The 17,436-nt window shown below is 39.3% G+C and overlaps 1 protein-coding gene across 1 annotated transcript in view; it reads right to left on the minus strand.

Annotated features, from left to right (window-relative positions):
* The window catches only part of Col6a6 (collagen type VI alpha 6 chain), a 98,505-nt gene that overhangs the window by 24,855 nt on the left and 56,214 nt on the right, over positions 1 to 17,436 (minus strand). Inside the window, exons 25-32 of the mRNA XM_047563006.1 lie at positions 14,485 to 14,547; positions 13,649 to 13,699; positions 11,746 to 11,781; positions 10,986 to 11,048; positions 5,349 to 5,411; positions 4,283 to 4,318; positions 4,135 to 4,171; positions 1,779 to 1,790 (exon numbers count right to left, since the gene is read on the minus strand). Coding sequence (XP_047418962.1) covers positions 1,779 to 1,790; positions 4,135 to 4,171; positions 4,283 to 4,318; positions 5,349 to 5,411; positions 10,986 to 11,048; positions 11,746 to 11,781; positions 13,649 to 13,699; positions 14,485 to 14,547 — 361 coding nt within the window. The remainder of the gene's footprint in view (positions 1 to 1,778; positions 1,791 to 4,134; positions 4,172 to 4,282; positions 4,319 to 5,348; positions 5,412 to 10,985; positions 11,049 to 11,745; positions 11,782 to 13,648; positions 13,700 to 14,484; positions 14,548 to 17,436) is intronic.

Here is a 17,436-nt window from a genome sequence, read left to right on the forward strand (position 1 = left end):
ATCTGATTGTTTCTCCTGTTAACTTATGACATATAGTGATAGGGACTATGCCTTTGTTGATCTTCCAGGTTATTTGTCCCTGCCATCTAATGAACATTGAATGAATGAAAATGAGCCCAAAACAGTTCTTTGTAACAGGTACAGGAAGAAGAATAAAACTTCAGTAACTGTGAGATGGCTCACCTTGGGAAAAAGGGTGGTAAGACGAAACCCCAAGGATAAGTTTCCTTTGGAGGAGTGTCTCCTTTCCTTCACATGCCAGCAAGGGAACTGGAGATAATGAACACAGCCTGAGGCCCACAGGCCCTTCATGAGGAACTCAGGAACTCACACCTGTTGGGGCTTGCCCAAGCCGTCCAAAGAGGAAGTCTCCCTGCTATGAGTCAACTGGACCTGCCCATCCTGGCACTAGGTTATTAGATATTTCTGGTCCTTGACTCTGACCTTCACAGGTGAACGGAGTTATCACATGGCCAGTGAGAATAAATATTTGACCCAAATCAAAGTCACCTCAATGGAGACAGGAAATAACTTATGAACCTCTGAATCTAATTGGTGGACTGAGGAGACTTTTTAAAATTGAGGCCATGTTAATTTTGCAATTAAAAAAATGATTAGAATTATGACCAAATATGAAATTGATTCTGCTTAGCTTTTGATGTTTTCATTTGAGAACAACAGCAAATTTCAGGTGCAGTGCAGAGATACAAGAAAAAAAAAGAACGATTCCTAGCACCCTATGATAGCATGCCAAGCCCAGCGCAATGCAGCCTCTGCTACGGCCCCATGTTTTCATTTGCCAACCGGTCCTGGGGGCCCTGTCAGTTCCAACAAAATAGCTAGAGGTCTTTCCTGCTCCGAGGCCTGTGGGTTTGGAGCTCCTCTGCCTGCCTGACTCCTTCAGCCAGACTTCAAGTTCACTGCCTCAGAGAAGTCTCCGTCCTCTGGGCATCTCTTCTCTCCCTCACATTATCCTGCCCCAGAGCCTCCTCTGCTGAATTCACAGCAGCCATAGGATTCCGAATTCCTTCCGTTGTTCCTTATCCGTGAGAATGGAAGTTTCTAAGGGTGGGAACCTAGTCTATTATTTTAGGTGTCCCCAGCACCTGAAACAGAGACTGGCACATGGTAGGCCTTCAATAAATACTTGTTGAATGAATGCACAAGCAATCAGAGGGCAAGGGTTGGTGGTTTTATATAAAAACTTGAAGGGTTTAAATGCATATCAGGGTGATTATCGGTTTGTACAAAAACAACAGGTAAGAAGCATTTGTAAAATTCTTGAAAAACTAGCACCGAAGGATATAAGGCCAAGTTGGTAATTATCATTAAGCATGAGCTACATAGTTTTGCATTACCCAAGCTGCACATTCCACTTATTTGCTATCTGACCATACCTACTTTATTCTGTTCTCTGTGTCTTAATCCTTAATCACTGATCTACAGAGAGGATATGAGAGAGAAAAAGAGCAAAAGAGAGAGAGAGAATGAAGGGAAAATTTTATTACAAAAAAGGCCTAGCAGGAAGGTAATTGATGATGTTAGCCTTTAAAATATTTTAATACTATGAGAGCCTACCCATTGCTTGAGAAATAGCTGTGAAGTTCAGTTAAAACTGAGTTATTAGAGGCAGGTCTCTGCTACCAGCATGAGGCAGCAAAGAAAGCCCTGATAAAATTTATATCAGCTGGCAGGCAATACATTGTTCTAACTCTTCTTTCCAGATGTATGACATTTTGGAGCTTGATTAAAACATGCTGTAAATAAAGATTACTCACCATGTCTGCCAGCTGGGGAAGAAGAACAAAGGAGACTGGGTTATTATTTGGTAGGAGTATAGAGTTCTCTACTGTGTAGGAAAATTATGGCAGGGAGATCCTGCCTTGTCTGCTTTTTGTAGATGACTCAAAAATAAAGGCGATAGTTAGGGTTTGGAGAAGATGCAGACAGAGCCCAAAATCTTGGTAAAGCACTATTCCTTCTATAAGGAAGAGGGTAGGAGAAGTGGTGGAAAGTATACAGTCATAAATCAGCAGCCTGCTGCCAGCTGTCAGAGGCAGAGAATCTGCCTGGAAGGGTCACGATGTTGTAAGGAACTGCACTGGATTTGGAAAGTTAAAAGTCCTAACTCTACATTTTCCCCATGTACATCTCCTTAACTCTAAAAATTTCCCATGTACATATTATAGCTATCAATTACACACACACACACACACACACACACACACACACACACACAGTTTTGTATATATGTGTAGCATGTGTACATACAGTTTGAGTATCCCTTGTCTGAATGCTTAGGAGTAAAATGTTTCAGATTTCAGATTTCTTCTGCATTCATATGCATAATGAGTTAGCTTGGTGATGGGATCCAAGTCTAAATATGAAATTCACATTTCATATATCTTACACAGCCTGAAGATAATTTTGTACAATATTTTTAGTGAGCCTGTAGTTTGACTGTGACCCATCACATGGGGTCCAGTGTGAAGTTTTCCATGCGTGGTATCATGTGAGCAATCAAACAATTTCATATTTTGGAGCATTGTAGATTTTAGATTTGGGATGTTCAACCTGTATGTGGACATATTTCTATATTATCATATAAACATCAGAGACGAATTTACTTCTTAAGTAAATGATCATTTGCTTTAGACCTCCACTGTGTAATATGGCAGCCCTGAGTCATTGGTAATTATTTAAATTTGAAATAATTAAAATTAAATTTAAAAATTCAGTCTCTCAGTTACACTATCTACATGGTAAGTGTTGAAAGCTACATGTGACTGATGGCTACTCTATTGGACAGTGCAGTGGACACTTCCCATCATTGCAGAACATTCTATTGGACAGCTGCTTTAGGCCTCTTACTTACAGAGGCACCTGGTAAGGCTCTGCCTGCAAGAGACCCTGCCTGGAAGAGGCCCTAGCCATGTTGTTCGAATGATCATGTGCTTTTGTAAAATATGCAGGAATTATGTAAGCTATGTAATCACAACTGCACAATTTCGTTAAATATGCAGTTGTGATTTCCCTTCTTGTTCTAAGTATTAACTTATGAAATAGCTTTGTACCTACTTTTGGATTTTCAATTTTGTATTGAGCCCCTCAGGTGTTAAAAGATCAGGTCCCCTCACACCTGCTTCCTTAGAGTTCACATAGCCCCTGTGTCAGAAAACCTACCGTGCTAATTCAGCTGCAGAACGACCATCCTTGTGACCCAGCGTATCAGTTTTGATCCCCACCATGGTCAATTCTGCTACCAAAAGAGTTCTGAGCTACACTGTTTTTAGAGCTTTGAAAAGTCTGTGTCTTTCTGAACAATGCTGTCTACAGAAATGGGCTTCTGTTTGTCCATCCCCCTGCCTCCTCCTCAAAGGCCTCAAGGAAACTCGTGACTCCTTTCAATCATAGTGATTATTTGGGAAGTACTACGCATATGTAAATGGACATTCCACATGAGGAAAGGTCAACTCTTAATCTTGTACATGGATTTTTTATGGTATCAACACATAGTTTGAGAGCAGAATTTGTTATTAGGGCCTTAAATTCAAAAAAGCATTTGCCAAATCAAAATGCCATCTTGCTTTTAAAATTTCGAAGCGAGAGAAAAATGTATTGGCAGAACACACATTATTTTGAGTTTTATAAGCAAGTCAATCATTCTAACTAAAAGCAATCAAACATATCCTTCCAGGAAAGGCGTCATAAGCCATAAATCACTGAGGGCAAGGCTCACGCCCACCAGGACACCTGCCAGCCTGGCTCTTTCACACCAGTGAATTCACTTCTGTCAGTTATTGTCAGGTGTTAATAATCATTTAAAAGAAGTTCAGTGTGACTCTCCACTGATTGATTTCACCACTATGAGAGCTGAGACCTCAAATCCCAATTTTCCCCAGGTCCAGGGCACTAGCTATATTACTGCTTGTAAGGGCTTGGAACTGGTTCCAATAGACAGGCCGGCAGGAGGTGGGGAGTTAAGAGCCACCAGTCCATGCTGACTCAAATTCATGCAGTGCCATGTCTGATTTTAAGAAATTGGCAGGAAAATCCTCTCGGTCCTGAGTGCAGGACTCCCTGCTTTCCTGTGAAAGCTGACGTCTGGGTGATGGTTTTACCAAGGGTACTTACGACTGTGGTCCCGCACATATTGAATGAGGTCACATGTCTGCAGGTCAAAGAAAAACCAGAATTAACCAACAGACTGCTAGGTCACGAAGTGCAGAATTAAATAAACATAATGGAGCGCTCAGAACTCACAGCGGAAAGAGATACATACGGAAAATGAAGCCAATCCCTTGGCCCCTTTCACACCCTGGGGAAACAAACAAACAATCAGTGTTTTATAGCTTGAGACACATCAGGAGCCAGAAGGTGCACCATCGGAGACTCAGGACCTAATTAAGAGCAGCTGTGCGCAGGGGAAGCGGGGAGGAGTCCCGAGCCTCCGAGGCTGCCCTCCTGCAGCTCCTTCTCTGAAGGACAGGGTTGCGCAGAATCTAGGGACGGAGCTGGCCGCTGCACCCAGGCATGCAGAGCTGGGGAGCAGCTCTAGAGCTCGGCACTAAGTGGATGGAAGCATTCGGGCGTGGCTGCCCCTCCGGGGGATGAGGTTGGAGCCCTTCACCCCAGGCTTTGCCTCTGCCGCTGAGCAGCAGCCCAAGAGGAACCTTCGGCTGTTCCCACCATTGGTTGGATGACAAAGGGACCAGACTCAAACCAGACATCTGGAGAGGTTGCCCTAAGTCATCTTCCAAAAATGAACACATGCATACGTGTTTCTGTACATATACCCACATGTATATGATGCATACATACATGTAAGTATAAATACACATGCATAGATATATTCATCAGGTTGGGAATAGAAAAAAAATAACGGAATTGGTGTTAATTTTAGGCGTTCAATCCCATCTTTGGAATGGGAAGAATCTGGCTTCTCAAGAGACACCCAGGAAAAAATGCAGTGGACTCCTGAAGCAAATAATAAGTTCCACATGATGCCACTTTGATCAAATTCATTATTTATTAATTTCCCTTCATTCACTGATCATGTGTTGAATGTAGGAAGAGGGCAGATACTGAATAGATAAATAAAATTTACTGATAATTGAGCAGTCTCATTTTAGTCTTATACTTTTTATTTCTTCCCCCAGTTTTCCCCACCTCCCTGGAGATAATTTTTTGTTGGCATTTTTTTTTCTCCTTTTGCAAAGCACATGAAATAGCAAAAATAGGGGCCAAAGAGCAGGAACAGGAGTAGTGCGTATTTGGACAATGAAGCTTCCAGGCAATAACTTTTTAAGTGCCAAAGGTTCCAGTATGGTTTTAACTTTCCTACTTACCTTGCGTCCAGGGGGTCCTGGCTCCCCAGGGGATCCTGGTTCTCCTGGAAGTCCAGCAGATATCTCAAAGCAGAATTTATTTATTTAAAATCATATTTACACACACACGTATCTGTTTTAAATTCAAATATCAAAGGTGACAACTGAAAAGTGAAAATTTCACTTTCACTATAAAAAATTGAGAGATTTCCAAAGACACAAAGAATGAAAAAAAAAATAATAATAAAGAAAAACAATTCATGGCAATCCTTTCTTCCTCAGAATCCTTGTTAACATTTTGGTGCCTTTTCTCATGTTTTTGGATATAACTGTATAAATGTGTATATATATATATATATATATATATACATATAATTTTTAAAAACTTATTTGGATCATACTTTTTCCTATTGCCTTTTAAACTAAGAATGTAGCTCTGGATGTTTTCATGTTATTAAATATTCTTTGTAAAATCACTTTTCATGGCTGCATATGGTATTGTATTACATAGAAGTACCATAACTTAATCAATCCTTTATTGTTGGCATTTAAGCTTGTTGTTGTAGTAATCAATACTACTGTCAAATCATATCTGATAGGGAAGACTGCTACTACTGGAATTTCTGGGGCAAAGAAGAAAATTTTATTGAAATGAGATGGAGGTGACTAAAAAGTGAATTTTACAAAAAATAAATAAAAATCCTAGAAAACAAAATTAAAAAGTAAAACCTCCTGAGATGACAACAACAATACAAACATTTAGCAGTTGACTGGAAGGAAAAGTGGATAACAGCAATAATAAAAACAACAGTTGTTATCTGTCTGCATGTCAGAATTTTTTCCATATATTCAACAATATACTTTATCACTGAGAAAACTGGGATTTACTATTTAAAAATAGGATAATATGCTGGCTCAGTGGTGTAAGCCTCTAGTAATCCCAGCAGCTCAGGCAGTTCAAGGGCAGCCTCAACAACTCAGCAAGGCCCTAAGCAACTTAGCAAGACCCTATCTCAAAATAAAAAAAAAGAAAAAAGGTTGGAGGATGTTGCTCAGAGGTTAAGCACCCCGGGTTCAATCCCTGGTACCAAAAAAATATATATTTATTTCCCTATTTAAAAGTCATTACAAGAATAAAAACTGAAGTTGTCTATAATCAACTTAATTTGTAAAAGCATTGCCTATGGAGTAGTAAATAATCGTTGATGTCCTTTGTGTAATGTGACAATATTGACAGTGTGCTGGTTTGAATGAAAAAATAAACTTATTGACCATATTTTACTTAGAAGACATAGGTTCACCTTTCCAAGGGAAAAATGACAGATTGAGTAAGTGAATTTACTTTTGTCCTTCCTAATATCTTCCAAATATATATTGATTTTTTAAAAGGGCAAAAGCAACAAAGATAAGGATTTGAAAGAGTAAGAAAACAATAGACACAAAATTTTGGAGGCTGGAAAGCAGAGGTGTAAGTGTTGGATACTTGGCAAACCTGAAACACCTGTCCTAAGCCAGCAGCAGGGAAAGCCCAGGACCAACGTGTTCGATATCACCCATACCCAGAAGGCTCAGGCTTTGGCAGTACCAGGTACCACCATAAGTGAAAGTGAAGGGAAGAGACCAAACAAGAAGGCTCAATTGAAAAGAACTTTAGGAGTCCCCAAATCTCCTTTCATTTTCCACACTTGGGTGAATGTCTCTTTTTTCCACCATGAAATAAACTGAAGAAAAACTGAGTTGGGACTCAGGTAGAGTGGAGGACCAATGGTACCATACTGAAACAGCAGACTCAGAGAAACTATGCACCATAGATGTGAGATCCTCCAGCTCTCTTTTTCCACATGGCTTCTAGAAAGTTGGCATATAGACCTTTACTCTTCAGGCAGGAAATGGAAAGAATGTTTTAAGGGGAATCTGACTAAAGAAGAAGGTCCTAAAAATACTGATATCAGAGGTTTATTAAAAAAAAAAAAGCCACCACCATGACAACAACAACAAAAAATGAGTTTAGCCAAATCAGCCTCCAGTGAAATATGTAGTTGGTAAATCCCATTCATTTTCTCAGGGCTTCCAATCTGTCTTTTTCTCACATTTAAAAAATGAAGCAATAACTCATTGTTGAGACATATGAAAAATACAGATCAAAATAGAAAAATGCAAGAAACAGAGTATATTGGGCAAAGAAGACTTAAAAATACTCATTTATATCCTCAGAGAGATAAGAAAAAACGTTTCCCCCATGAAACAAGAACAGTATATGATAGAAAAGGAACATGAAGTAAACAAAAACAAGTTCTTAAAGTATGAGAGAAACATTATAAGATAAGGTCAAGGAACACAAAGTAGAGCAAAAAGACAATTAGGAAATAGGAGAGAAGAAGTAAAGGAGTAAATTGACATACAAAATATAAGTATTTAAAAATAGCAATAGGTGGAGGTGGAAGGGAAGGAAATCATTAGAATAATTAATAATACTTTTAGAACTGAAGAGTACACATTTCCAGGTTCACGGGGCCTACCTAATATCCTTGAAAACTGATAAAAATTGACCATACACAGGTCATTAAAGCCATGAAATATCAACACTAGAAACCAAGAGATGATCCAATATGGTTCTAGGGAGAGAACATTGGCCAGGTAAAAAAGTTAGGAATTTGAATTTCCTAGGACTTTCCAAAGTAATGAGAGAAACTAGAAATAATGGAGAAATGACTGCCTTCAAAATCCTGAGGAATTATTTTTCAATCAGAATTGTGTCCTAGTCAAAGTATCCACCCCATCTGAAGGTAGTATCAAGCCATTTTCAGATGTTAGCTATATCCAAAAAATGTACCTCTTGTTCGTCCCCTCTTAGTGGGCTACTGGATGAGTTTTCCATGAGGCAGGGGAGAAATCCAGGAGTCTGGGAATGGGAATGAGAAACAGGGAGACAACCCAGAAGAAAGGTGAAGGGAATCCACAGGTGAAGGTAAAGGCAATTGAACTACAGTGGTTGGTGCCAAGCACAATGGAAACAAGATGAAACTGGTCAGGTGGAAGCGCTGGGTGGGGATTTATAGGTTACCTGCTGCACCCAAATGTTTTCAGAAGGGATTTAGATCAAAGGCAAATGACGAAAGGTAAATCAGCAAGGTTTGCAGTAATGCCCAAAACTTAAAAAACCAAAAGGTTGGTCCACAAGCATGATATTTAGAAGCATGTGGCCAATTCCAAAAGTTAGGAAATGAAAGTGGTTTCTGAGGAGAAGGAAATGGGAGGAGTTGAGGGGGCAGAGAGATTACTTTTTTAGATTTCTTTTTTTTTTTTCTTTTTTATTTGACAGATAAAATGCCATTAAGAACATTAACATTGTGTGGTTATTTGAGTCTTTAAACCAGCAGTTCTCAGCTGGGGAGAATTTTGCCACCCACCCCTCGCTGCCCCAACACATGGCAAAGTCTGCAGAGGTATTCAGGAAGGGTGGTTGAAGCATCCAGCCGGGAGATGGCAGGTATGTTGCTAAACACCCACCAATGCCTAGGCAGTTCCCCAAACAAAGGATCATCCAGCCCGAGTTGCCAAGAGTGCTAAGGTTGAAAAGCCCAGCTTCAAACTCTGTAGACTCGGGTTTTTATGAAAGCACGCATCCAAATAGCACACATCTACGCAAAATAAAACAGGTTAACATCATCATGAATTTTCATTTTCAGAATTTAAGGCAAGGTGCTACCAAAATCTTCCCATAGAAACTTCTGCTCCGGTAGGGGAAAGCCTGAGAATTTTTAATGTGTAAAAAACTTCAACTTCAAATACAAAAATACTTAACAGTGGAAAAAGCAGCTGGGTAAGTGAAAAATATCAAGTTACAAACAGTCCAACATGGAGCACAAAAGAGAAATTCAAATATTTCCAAATGCCAAGAGATAAAGTTGATATGTTTCCTATTAGTTCATTGTTTTTTGTAATGATTAATGTGCCATCCCAGGGAAGAAACCCAACAAAGAGCTGAACTTGTTAGCATGCTTCTGCTGTTCAAGGTTAAACTGTTCTGTTAATAAGCCAAAGGAAATGATCCAGAGATATTTCAATGCAGATGACATCTAGATTAATTTGAAAGTCTTTTCCAATTATTTTTCTAATTAAATCAATCTTTGTCATTTTTTGAAGGCATAATGATAAAGGATAGCCACCAAAAAGTGTTCAAGGAAAGGAATTATAGTGGGAAGCAGTCCTCTTGGGAGAAGGAAGAAGGGAGAGAGAATTTATTTTGTACCCCTAAAATCTACATAAATGTTCTCTATACATAAAGTTCTTGATTTAGTTTGCAGAAAAAAAAAAGTACTAGATCAGAGTAAAATTAATCTTGAAGACAAAACTGGAAAACTACCTCAAGTATAATTTTTTTTTCAAAAATTTTTATTGGTTCTTTTTAGTTATACATGACAGTAGAATCCATTACACAGACATGGAATATAGATTATTCTAATTAGGACCCCATTCTTGTGGATGTACACGATGGTGGGATTCCAGACATGTACGTAGGAAAGTTATGTCCTATTTTTTCCACTGTCTTTCCTATTCCTATCCCCCCTCCCTTCCTTTCATTCCCCTTTGTCTACACTGAACTTCTCTTCTATCCTGCCCCCTTTATTGTGGGTTAGCTTCCACATATCGGCAAAAACATTTGACCTTTGGGTTTTGGGGATTGGCTTATTTCACTTAGCATGATACATTTTTATCAGATATCTTATTCTTGCTAATTCTCTTGACCAATGCTATTATGAAGAAAGAGATGAAGACATTGAGATGCAATTGCCATAATATAATCTTTTTAAAAAAAAAAACAGGCATCTCATTTGTACATAGTCTAAGATATATAGAGTCATGAAATGTAAGCAATCTATTCTTAACTTCTCAGCCTTAGGTGAATTGATGCTTATGACATATACTGGAAAAATATCTTTATTCTCAGTGATCCAAAGTATCAGGCAATAGCTAAGTCCCTCCATAAAATAATAAAGACATATTCAGTTACATACTAAACACAAATGTTCTCACAAAACTCAAGAAATACCCTCCTGAGCTAAATTAAAAAGGAACCTTTTAGCATATACCTTATTAAAAATAATTTAACAATACCTCATTTGGGAAGACAAGATGTCAGTGAGCATTATTAAGTTGCATTAAATCTTCCAGGGAGATAGGATAACTTTTGGCAGTGTAAAACCTGTTTTGGATCACAAGAATTCCTTTAAAAAAAAACAAACCCTAATTTCCAGTGATAACAATGGTACCTTGACAGCCAGAACAGGGAATTTGTTCACTAAAAGGGAGCAGTAGAGAAGTAAAACGATTGATACCTTCTTGCTGGCACTGAGAGATGAGTAGTATAACCACTAAACCACATCCCAAGCCCCTTTTAAATTTTTATTTTGAGATAGGATCTTGCCAAGTTGTTTAGTGTCTCACTAAGTTGCTGAGGCTGGTTTTGAACTCGTGATCCTCCTGCCTCAGTTTCCCGAGCTGCTGGGAGTACAGGTGTGCGCCACCACACCCAGCAAAATCCACACATTTTAGAAGACTTTGGGAACAAGTGACAATTCAAATGACTCTACATGCATGCAGAAGGTGTTCCCGAAGTAGCTGAAGTGGTCAGCAATGGGAATCTGAGAAGCTTACCGTTTTGCCTCTGGATCCTTTGGGTCCAGTCTCTCCTGGACCACCAGGGTCCCCAGTCTCACCCTAAATAAGTGCATTAAAATGAAATGGTTATTGAAATCAAATCTATATCACAGAGATACACTTGTGCTTTTAAACAGATTCCAACATGAAGCCAGTTTTCACGTGTGTTTTTGTCTCCTCCGAAGTGTTTTCTTTTTCCCTGCAAAGCTCTCCACAATGTTGGCACACTGGTCACTGGGTTCACAGTGCATCTTCCCGAACAGAACCCCGGCCATGGGAGACCTTTGTTTTGTCCTTAGACCCTATCACAGGATCCGGCATCTATTGAGTTTAGTAAATGTTTCTAGAAAAACTGAAAGCCCTAAAGTTGAAAATACTTTAAGACAATTTATAAGCATACTGAGAAAATTGAGTCAGGTGAAATCGGATAGTTTTGATTTTCTTTACGTTTTACTTTCCTTTGAGTAAAGAAGAAAATACATATGATAGAGGGGAAGGAGCAACCTGCAGAAGAAAAATTTCAAAAGGATTATTTTTCTTCCTTTACCTATGAATTAAAAAAAAAATCAAGGTATGAAATGTTTTTTAAAAGTCTTATAATTCTAAATAAAGGTATTGTTTTAAAATTTTGGCTCCCCTGTTTTCCCCACAGAGAACGTTTATTTAGCAGGAACAGTCCTTCTGCTGGCCTAGGATATGTTTCCTAACCCCAGGAGTATTTCTGACAGATTTCTAAGTAATGTGAAGTACACAATACCTTAGGTCCACTCTCTCCAGGGAATCCTTCTTGCCCCTACAATTGACAGTAGAGAAGATTAATTACACACATTGCCCAGCAACTTTTTATTCACTTTAATTTATCTGCTGCCTTGTTTAATGCCTCTGAAACAATGAAAGGACAAACAGTTGCAAACTGGAAACCAAACAGCACTGTTTGAGAAACTAACTCCAATTTCTAAATTAAATTACTTACTGGTTTCATCAAAACTTGACAACCTAAGATAAGTGAAAAGGAACTTGAGGCTAAAGTGATCTGAGGAATTACAAATTGCCTCTTCTGCATGCATATAACAGACTACATGGTCATTTGGCCCTGTGTCTCCGGAACAATCTTCTTAAAATGGATTTCCACGGAGAATCTGGAAGCCCAGAGAGTCTAACTTGATTATTCATTGTAGGGGCCTTCCTTTTTATTTTTTAACCTTACTTTGGCCAAAGTCTAGTTGAAGAGGTATGATTCTATTTGATGAAGGAAACACATATTTAAAATAAGGTTTATGTTTTAAGTTTTATTTTTATTTTAACATGTGCCAATTGTACTTATTATTGGGGTCAGTGTGATATTTCAATACATGGAAACAGTGTGTACCAATCAAATCCAGACTCCCTTTATCCCCTTTCTCCTTCCCAACCTCTAGTAATCACTATTCTACAAAAAATTAAGTTGACTTTCTGATTATTAAAATGAATCTCAAACATATATAAAATATGAAAGGATGAAAGAAGAAGTATCACCCAAATCTTACTACCCAGAACCATAATACATATTTTATCCTGTTTGTTTTGAACTTCTCAAAATGCATGTTAGCAAAATTGGGATAAAGTTCTTCTAAGTATATTCCAAATTTTTACTTGAAATTGGAAATATAATTTTAATTATGTTTGAACCTAAAAATTTTAAGCATAATTATAAACATTATACTTTCATTTTGTAGAGTGGCAAATACCCAATGTCAGGCTATTTAATATTTATCCTTTCATGAGATACTAAATTTGTTTTCAATTATTCTTTAACAAACATTTTGCTAGAAATTCCTCATTCCTTAGCTTTATTTCTCAAAAACTTTTAGTTTTTTTTTTGTTGTTGTTCATTTGTTTGTTTTTTTATACTCCCAGACAGCCTCTGGAACGATTCCCATTGGGAATTCACTTGGAATAACACTGATCTTTATGACGTTGTAGATTTTGCAACAGGAACCTGGGCTGCCTCTCCTCTTGCTGAGTTTTCCTTCGTATCCCAGATCATTGTCTTAGGTCTTGAGTTTTTTTTCAGAAAGGAAATCCTAAACCATATTATGTTTTTGAGTATTTTGTAATTATGATTGAGTCTTTTTCATTATTATTTTTTTACTGGTCATTGTTGGTATACAGAAATCACTGGCTTTGGTAAACTTACCTTATTTCCAGGCACTTAATTCAGTGACAATAAAAAAATGATCATTCTGATTTTAAGTTACCACTTGGCCCAATGCATTTAGAAAATCCTGCAAAATTGCTCACCAGTGGCTAAAGCAAACAAGTAACAGGAGGTAAAGTGTGGAATGTCTCCCTGAGCAAACTTGAACCCAGAGCTGCTAACACTAGCAGCCCAGGTCAGGCTGGACCTGGTCAGGCCCTAACCACACACCTCTTCAAAACACACAGAATTCATTTTCATGTTTCAATTTCTGCATCTTAAACTCTCTCATTCTTTTCTCTTGTACATGTCCCCACTGGATATCAGCAAATAGCAAATGCATTATGAAAATACATTTCAAACCACAAGATTGCTTTATTCACTGATTCTTTTTATTTATTTTTTATGTTTGTTATGACAAATAAACAAAACAAGCAATAAAAAGTCAAGGGAAAACATCCAACTTATGGTAGATGTGGCTTACCTTTGCTCCTTTACGTCCAATGCTACCATAACCTGGACTGCCATCATCACCCTGGAAAATGCAATCAATTACAAACCTCTCAGGCTCCAGATAGAGGCAGGATTATTCACAAGAGGACAAGACAACCAGGTTTGAGGTTTGATAGGGGCCACTAGGAAGTAAGATCCTCCTGCTGGGCAGGACACTGATATTTTGTGATGGTGGCACTAAAGTAATCCCACTCATGGTGTTGTTATAGGCATGAAAAGAGAAAGCATCAGGCATACTGTTAAAGGAGGTAGCCATATGACCTCTTCCAGGTAGCATTTGTGTTTTAATACCTCAGGTCTAATATATTTTCATTTTGCTAGGCAAAACCAAGAACTCCAAAATGTCTGGGTATTGGCTACTTCTGACCTTTGTAGAAGCCAGGAGCAATGGGGGCAGATGGACTGGGTTTCTGATAAAGAGATTCTGATGGGAGGAAAGATTGGAAGAAGGGTTACAGGATGCTAAAACCAAGTTTTATCTATTTTACCATTTGGTTTCAAGAGCATGCTGGTCATGATGTTTGGTATTTGGGAATTTGCCATCTTGGAAAAGCTGGTGAGGATGATATCGCTCTGAATTTCTAGCACACTTTAAAGCTAGATTAAGATACTACCACTAAAACTCTTCATAGATTCTTCAGAGGGAGTGTTCAGATACCTATTGAACCAAAAGATTCCAAGGGCCAGATCGAAAGTATGGATAAATTACCCCATTTGTGTATAATTAATCAGAATGCAGTCTGTAAAAATAAAAATAAAAATAAAAAATAAAAATAAATAAATAACTAAATAAATCACAAAACCAACCTGTAAGCCACGAGGACCAGGAAAGCCAATAGCTCCTTTTCCTCCTGGATCTCCAGGCTCTCCCTGTTAAAGAGCACAGTGAAATATGTCTTTATTAAGTGGTTTTGCTGATGGAAATCAGAAATGATGGCACTAAGGCAACATTCAATTGCATCCATGTGTATCCCACACAACAAGGGGTTTGTGCCTGGGGTTTGCATGTTGTGCAAATGACAAAAGAGGAATGACTGGAATGACTGCTGCTGAGAGGTCTCCTCCACTGACATTCGAATTCTCAGAAGTCTGATTTATTGTTTAGTGCAAGTTGCCCTCTTAGCAGCTCAGTGCCATGAAACTGTCTTACCATGAGCCAAGGAGGAAGCTCTGTGCTGTGCAGAAAAATGTTAACAAAATTGCTTTCCATGAGGATCCGTGCAAATCATCTGGCTCCTGCAAAGATGGCAGATTTACTGAACTAGTTTTAAGGTTTCTGAGTATCAGACAACCAGGGTGCACAACAACGCTGGCAATAGTTTCTAACCTCTGACCAGTAGAGCACCTACTGTGGGTTATACGTCAACCTCAGTATTATCTTAGGAAAGTCCAGTTATATGGAAAAATTAACATGAATTTAAAAGGGAAGCTTAGCTCATTTATAAAAATGAAAATTAAAAATTGTTTGGAATAGTTTTAGATTTGCAGAAATGTTGTGATCGTCGAGAGTTCCTAAATCTCCCGCATCCACTTTCCCCTCTTGTTAACATTACATTGGTTGCATAGGACACATTGGTCACAAGAAATGAGTTAATGTTAGGAATTTCATTCAGATTTCCTTAATTTTTACCTAATGTTCTCTTTACCTGATATTCTTTTTCTGCTTTGGCTAGGACACCAAAGGATATCTAGGATCCCATGTGTCATGTGTCTTTAGGTTCCTCTAGACTGGGACAGTTTATCAGACTTCTCTTGTTTTTAATGACCTTGACAGTTTTGAGGAGTATTGGTCAGGTGTCTTACAGAATGTCCCCTAGTTGGGATTTATCTGATCTTTTTCTCATGATGAGCTGGGGGTTATAAGCCACTATGGATGTTAACCTTGACTGTCGAATTGACGTGGAGTTGGTCAAACTTCCTTACCCTCAGGTTATTATCCTACCTCCTTCCTTGTCCTGTTGTACTCTTTGGAAGAAAGTGTATGTGCAACTGACCCTGAAGTGTTTTGGAGTGGCTAAATCATTTTTAAGAACAGAAAGGAAGTCTACTAAGTGTGAGAACTGCAAACAGATTACTACAGCACCGAACTCTGGGGGATAAAACAGAATAGAAAGAGAAGCAGAAGAGCTTTTGATTCTTAGTGTGTGCTCTGGGCCACCTGATCCATGGCCATCCAGGGTTCAAGGGTAAAAGGAAACTCCTGGACCCCATTGGATTAGCCTCACTAGTGTTGTCCAGCAATATGTATTTTAAAGTTAACTTGTCAGCCGATTCATACGCACATTGAAATTTGAGAACAGTTTCAAGGTAGGGAAACAGGGAAAGTCATCTGGCTCATCCAGAGCCAGGCATTTGGTTCCTGGTGAGCTAGGCATTGAGTCCAGGATTAATTGCTGGGTCGCTTGCCTCCGCATGGACGTGAACTTACTGGAGTAAGGTTGGGATGTGTGTTTGGGGTTTATCTCATTAATAATGAATCTAGAGGGTTCAGTCCATCCTGGGGCTGCTCAGAGGGTTTGGGTTTGCTGTGAGGCCCTTACCTCCCAAATTCTTGCATGCCTCCTTAAAAGTCTTATTTATTAATAATGATCTTCAAAGGTATAACTGCCCTGCTTGTGTCTGTCTCCTTCCACACACTCACCTCTATCCAGCTCTGGGGTCCCTCCATTTCTAGCCCTCTTTGGGCCCCTTCTATCACACCCTATGGAGTGGCTTCATTTCACACATGATAGACACACATCCATGTGCACAGCCATGGCATCCGTCACACAGGTCCTTCCTTGCTGCACAGGGAACTTTTCTCAACAGTGACAGCACTTCCCCAGCAGCCTACTCCAGGACAGAAGGCAGCACTGTCTCAGTTCCAAACCCTCTTCCTGACCATTATTGCTGAAATCCCTTCGTCATGAAGCTGACCGTCCTTGTCGTCCGTGCATCGCGTTACCTGCTCTGGTCCACGGTCCTGCATCACTCGACTTCTGGCCTCCGTCGTATCTTGCTAGCAGTTGGCCAACACAGCCTACCCACTTTCCTTTTCAATCTCATTCTCTCTGTCAAGAAGCTCCTGTACTCTAGCAGCTACTGCACTTTTTCTTCCTTCATCTCTTCCTTCCTCTTCTGTGATCCTAAACATGGTACATCTCTCCTGTCGTTGAAAACACATACCCGCTGCTCCAGCCTTTCCTAGACCTTGGTTGTACGGATAGCAATGTCCTCCTCCTCCTGAAGGCCTAATTTCTTTAACGAGTGGCTTGCCACTCTGCCTCCACCTCCCTCTCACCAGCGTGTTGTTCAGTCTTTTGCACTCTGTGTGCCTTCTCTCCCCTCTCAATTGCTACACTTCTGGAACTCTTCTTTGGGGCATCCTTAGCCATCAGGTGGGATGGCTTCTCTGTACCTGTCAGTACTCGTGACTTCCCCTTATATACTCTTCACAGAATCTAGTGAGCTTTTCTATTTCTTTTCCTTCTTTCCTAACAGAGCATCATCTTCTACTTTCTTGTCCACTTCTTACAAATAAGCATCACTGAGAGGAGTTTTTTTTAAACCTTAATGATTCTGCATCTCCAACCAGACCTACCTCCCCCAGCAAAAGATTTTCTTCTTTTGGAAACCCGCGGCTCCTTGTGACTTTCATGCATCTATGATGGCGTCTCCACGGATGCTGGAAGCCCCCAAGTCATCTAGCCACTTCTCCTGCCACAGTTCCCTGTTGGAAGAGTCCTATGGAGTCGTCACTCATGAATCCTCATCCTGTGA

The sequence above is a fragment of the Sciurus carolinensis genome, chromosome 9 (assembly GCF_902686445.1).
Source record: "Sciurus carolinensis chromosome 9, mSciCar1.2, whole genome shotgun sequence".
Taxonomy (NCBI): Eukaryota; Metazoa; Chordata; class Mammalia; order Rodentia; family Sciuridae; genus Sciurus; species Sciurus carolinensis.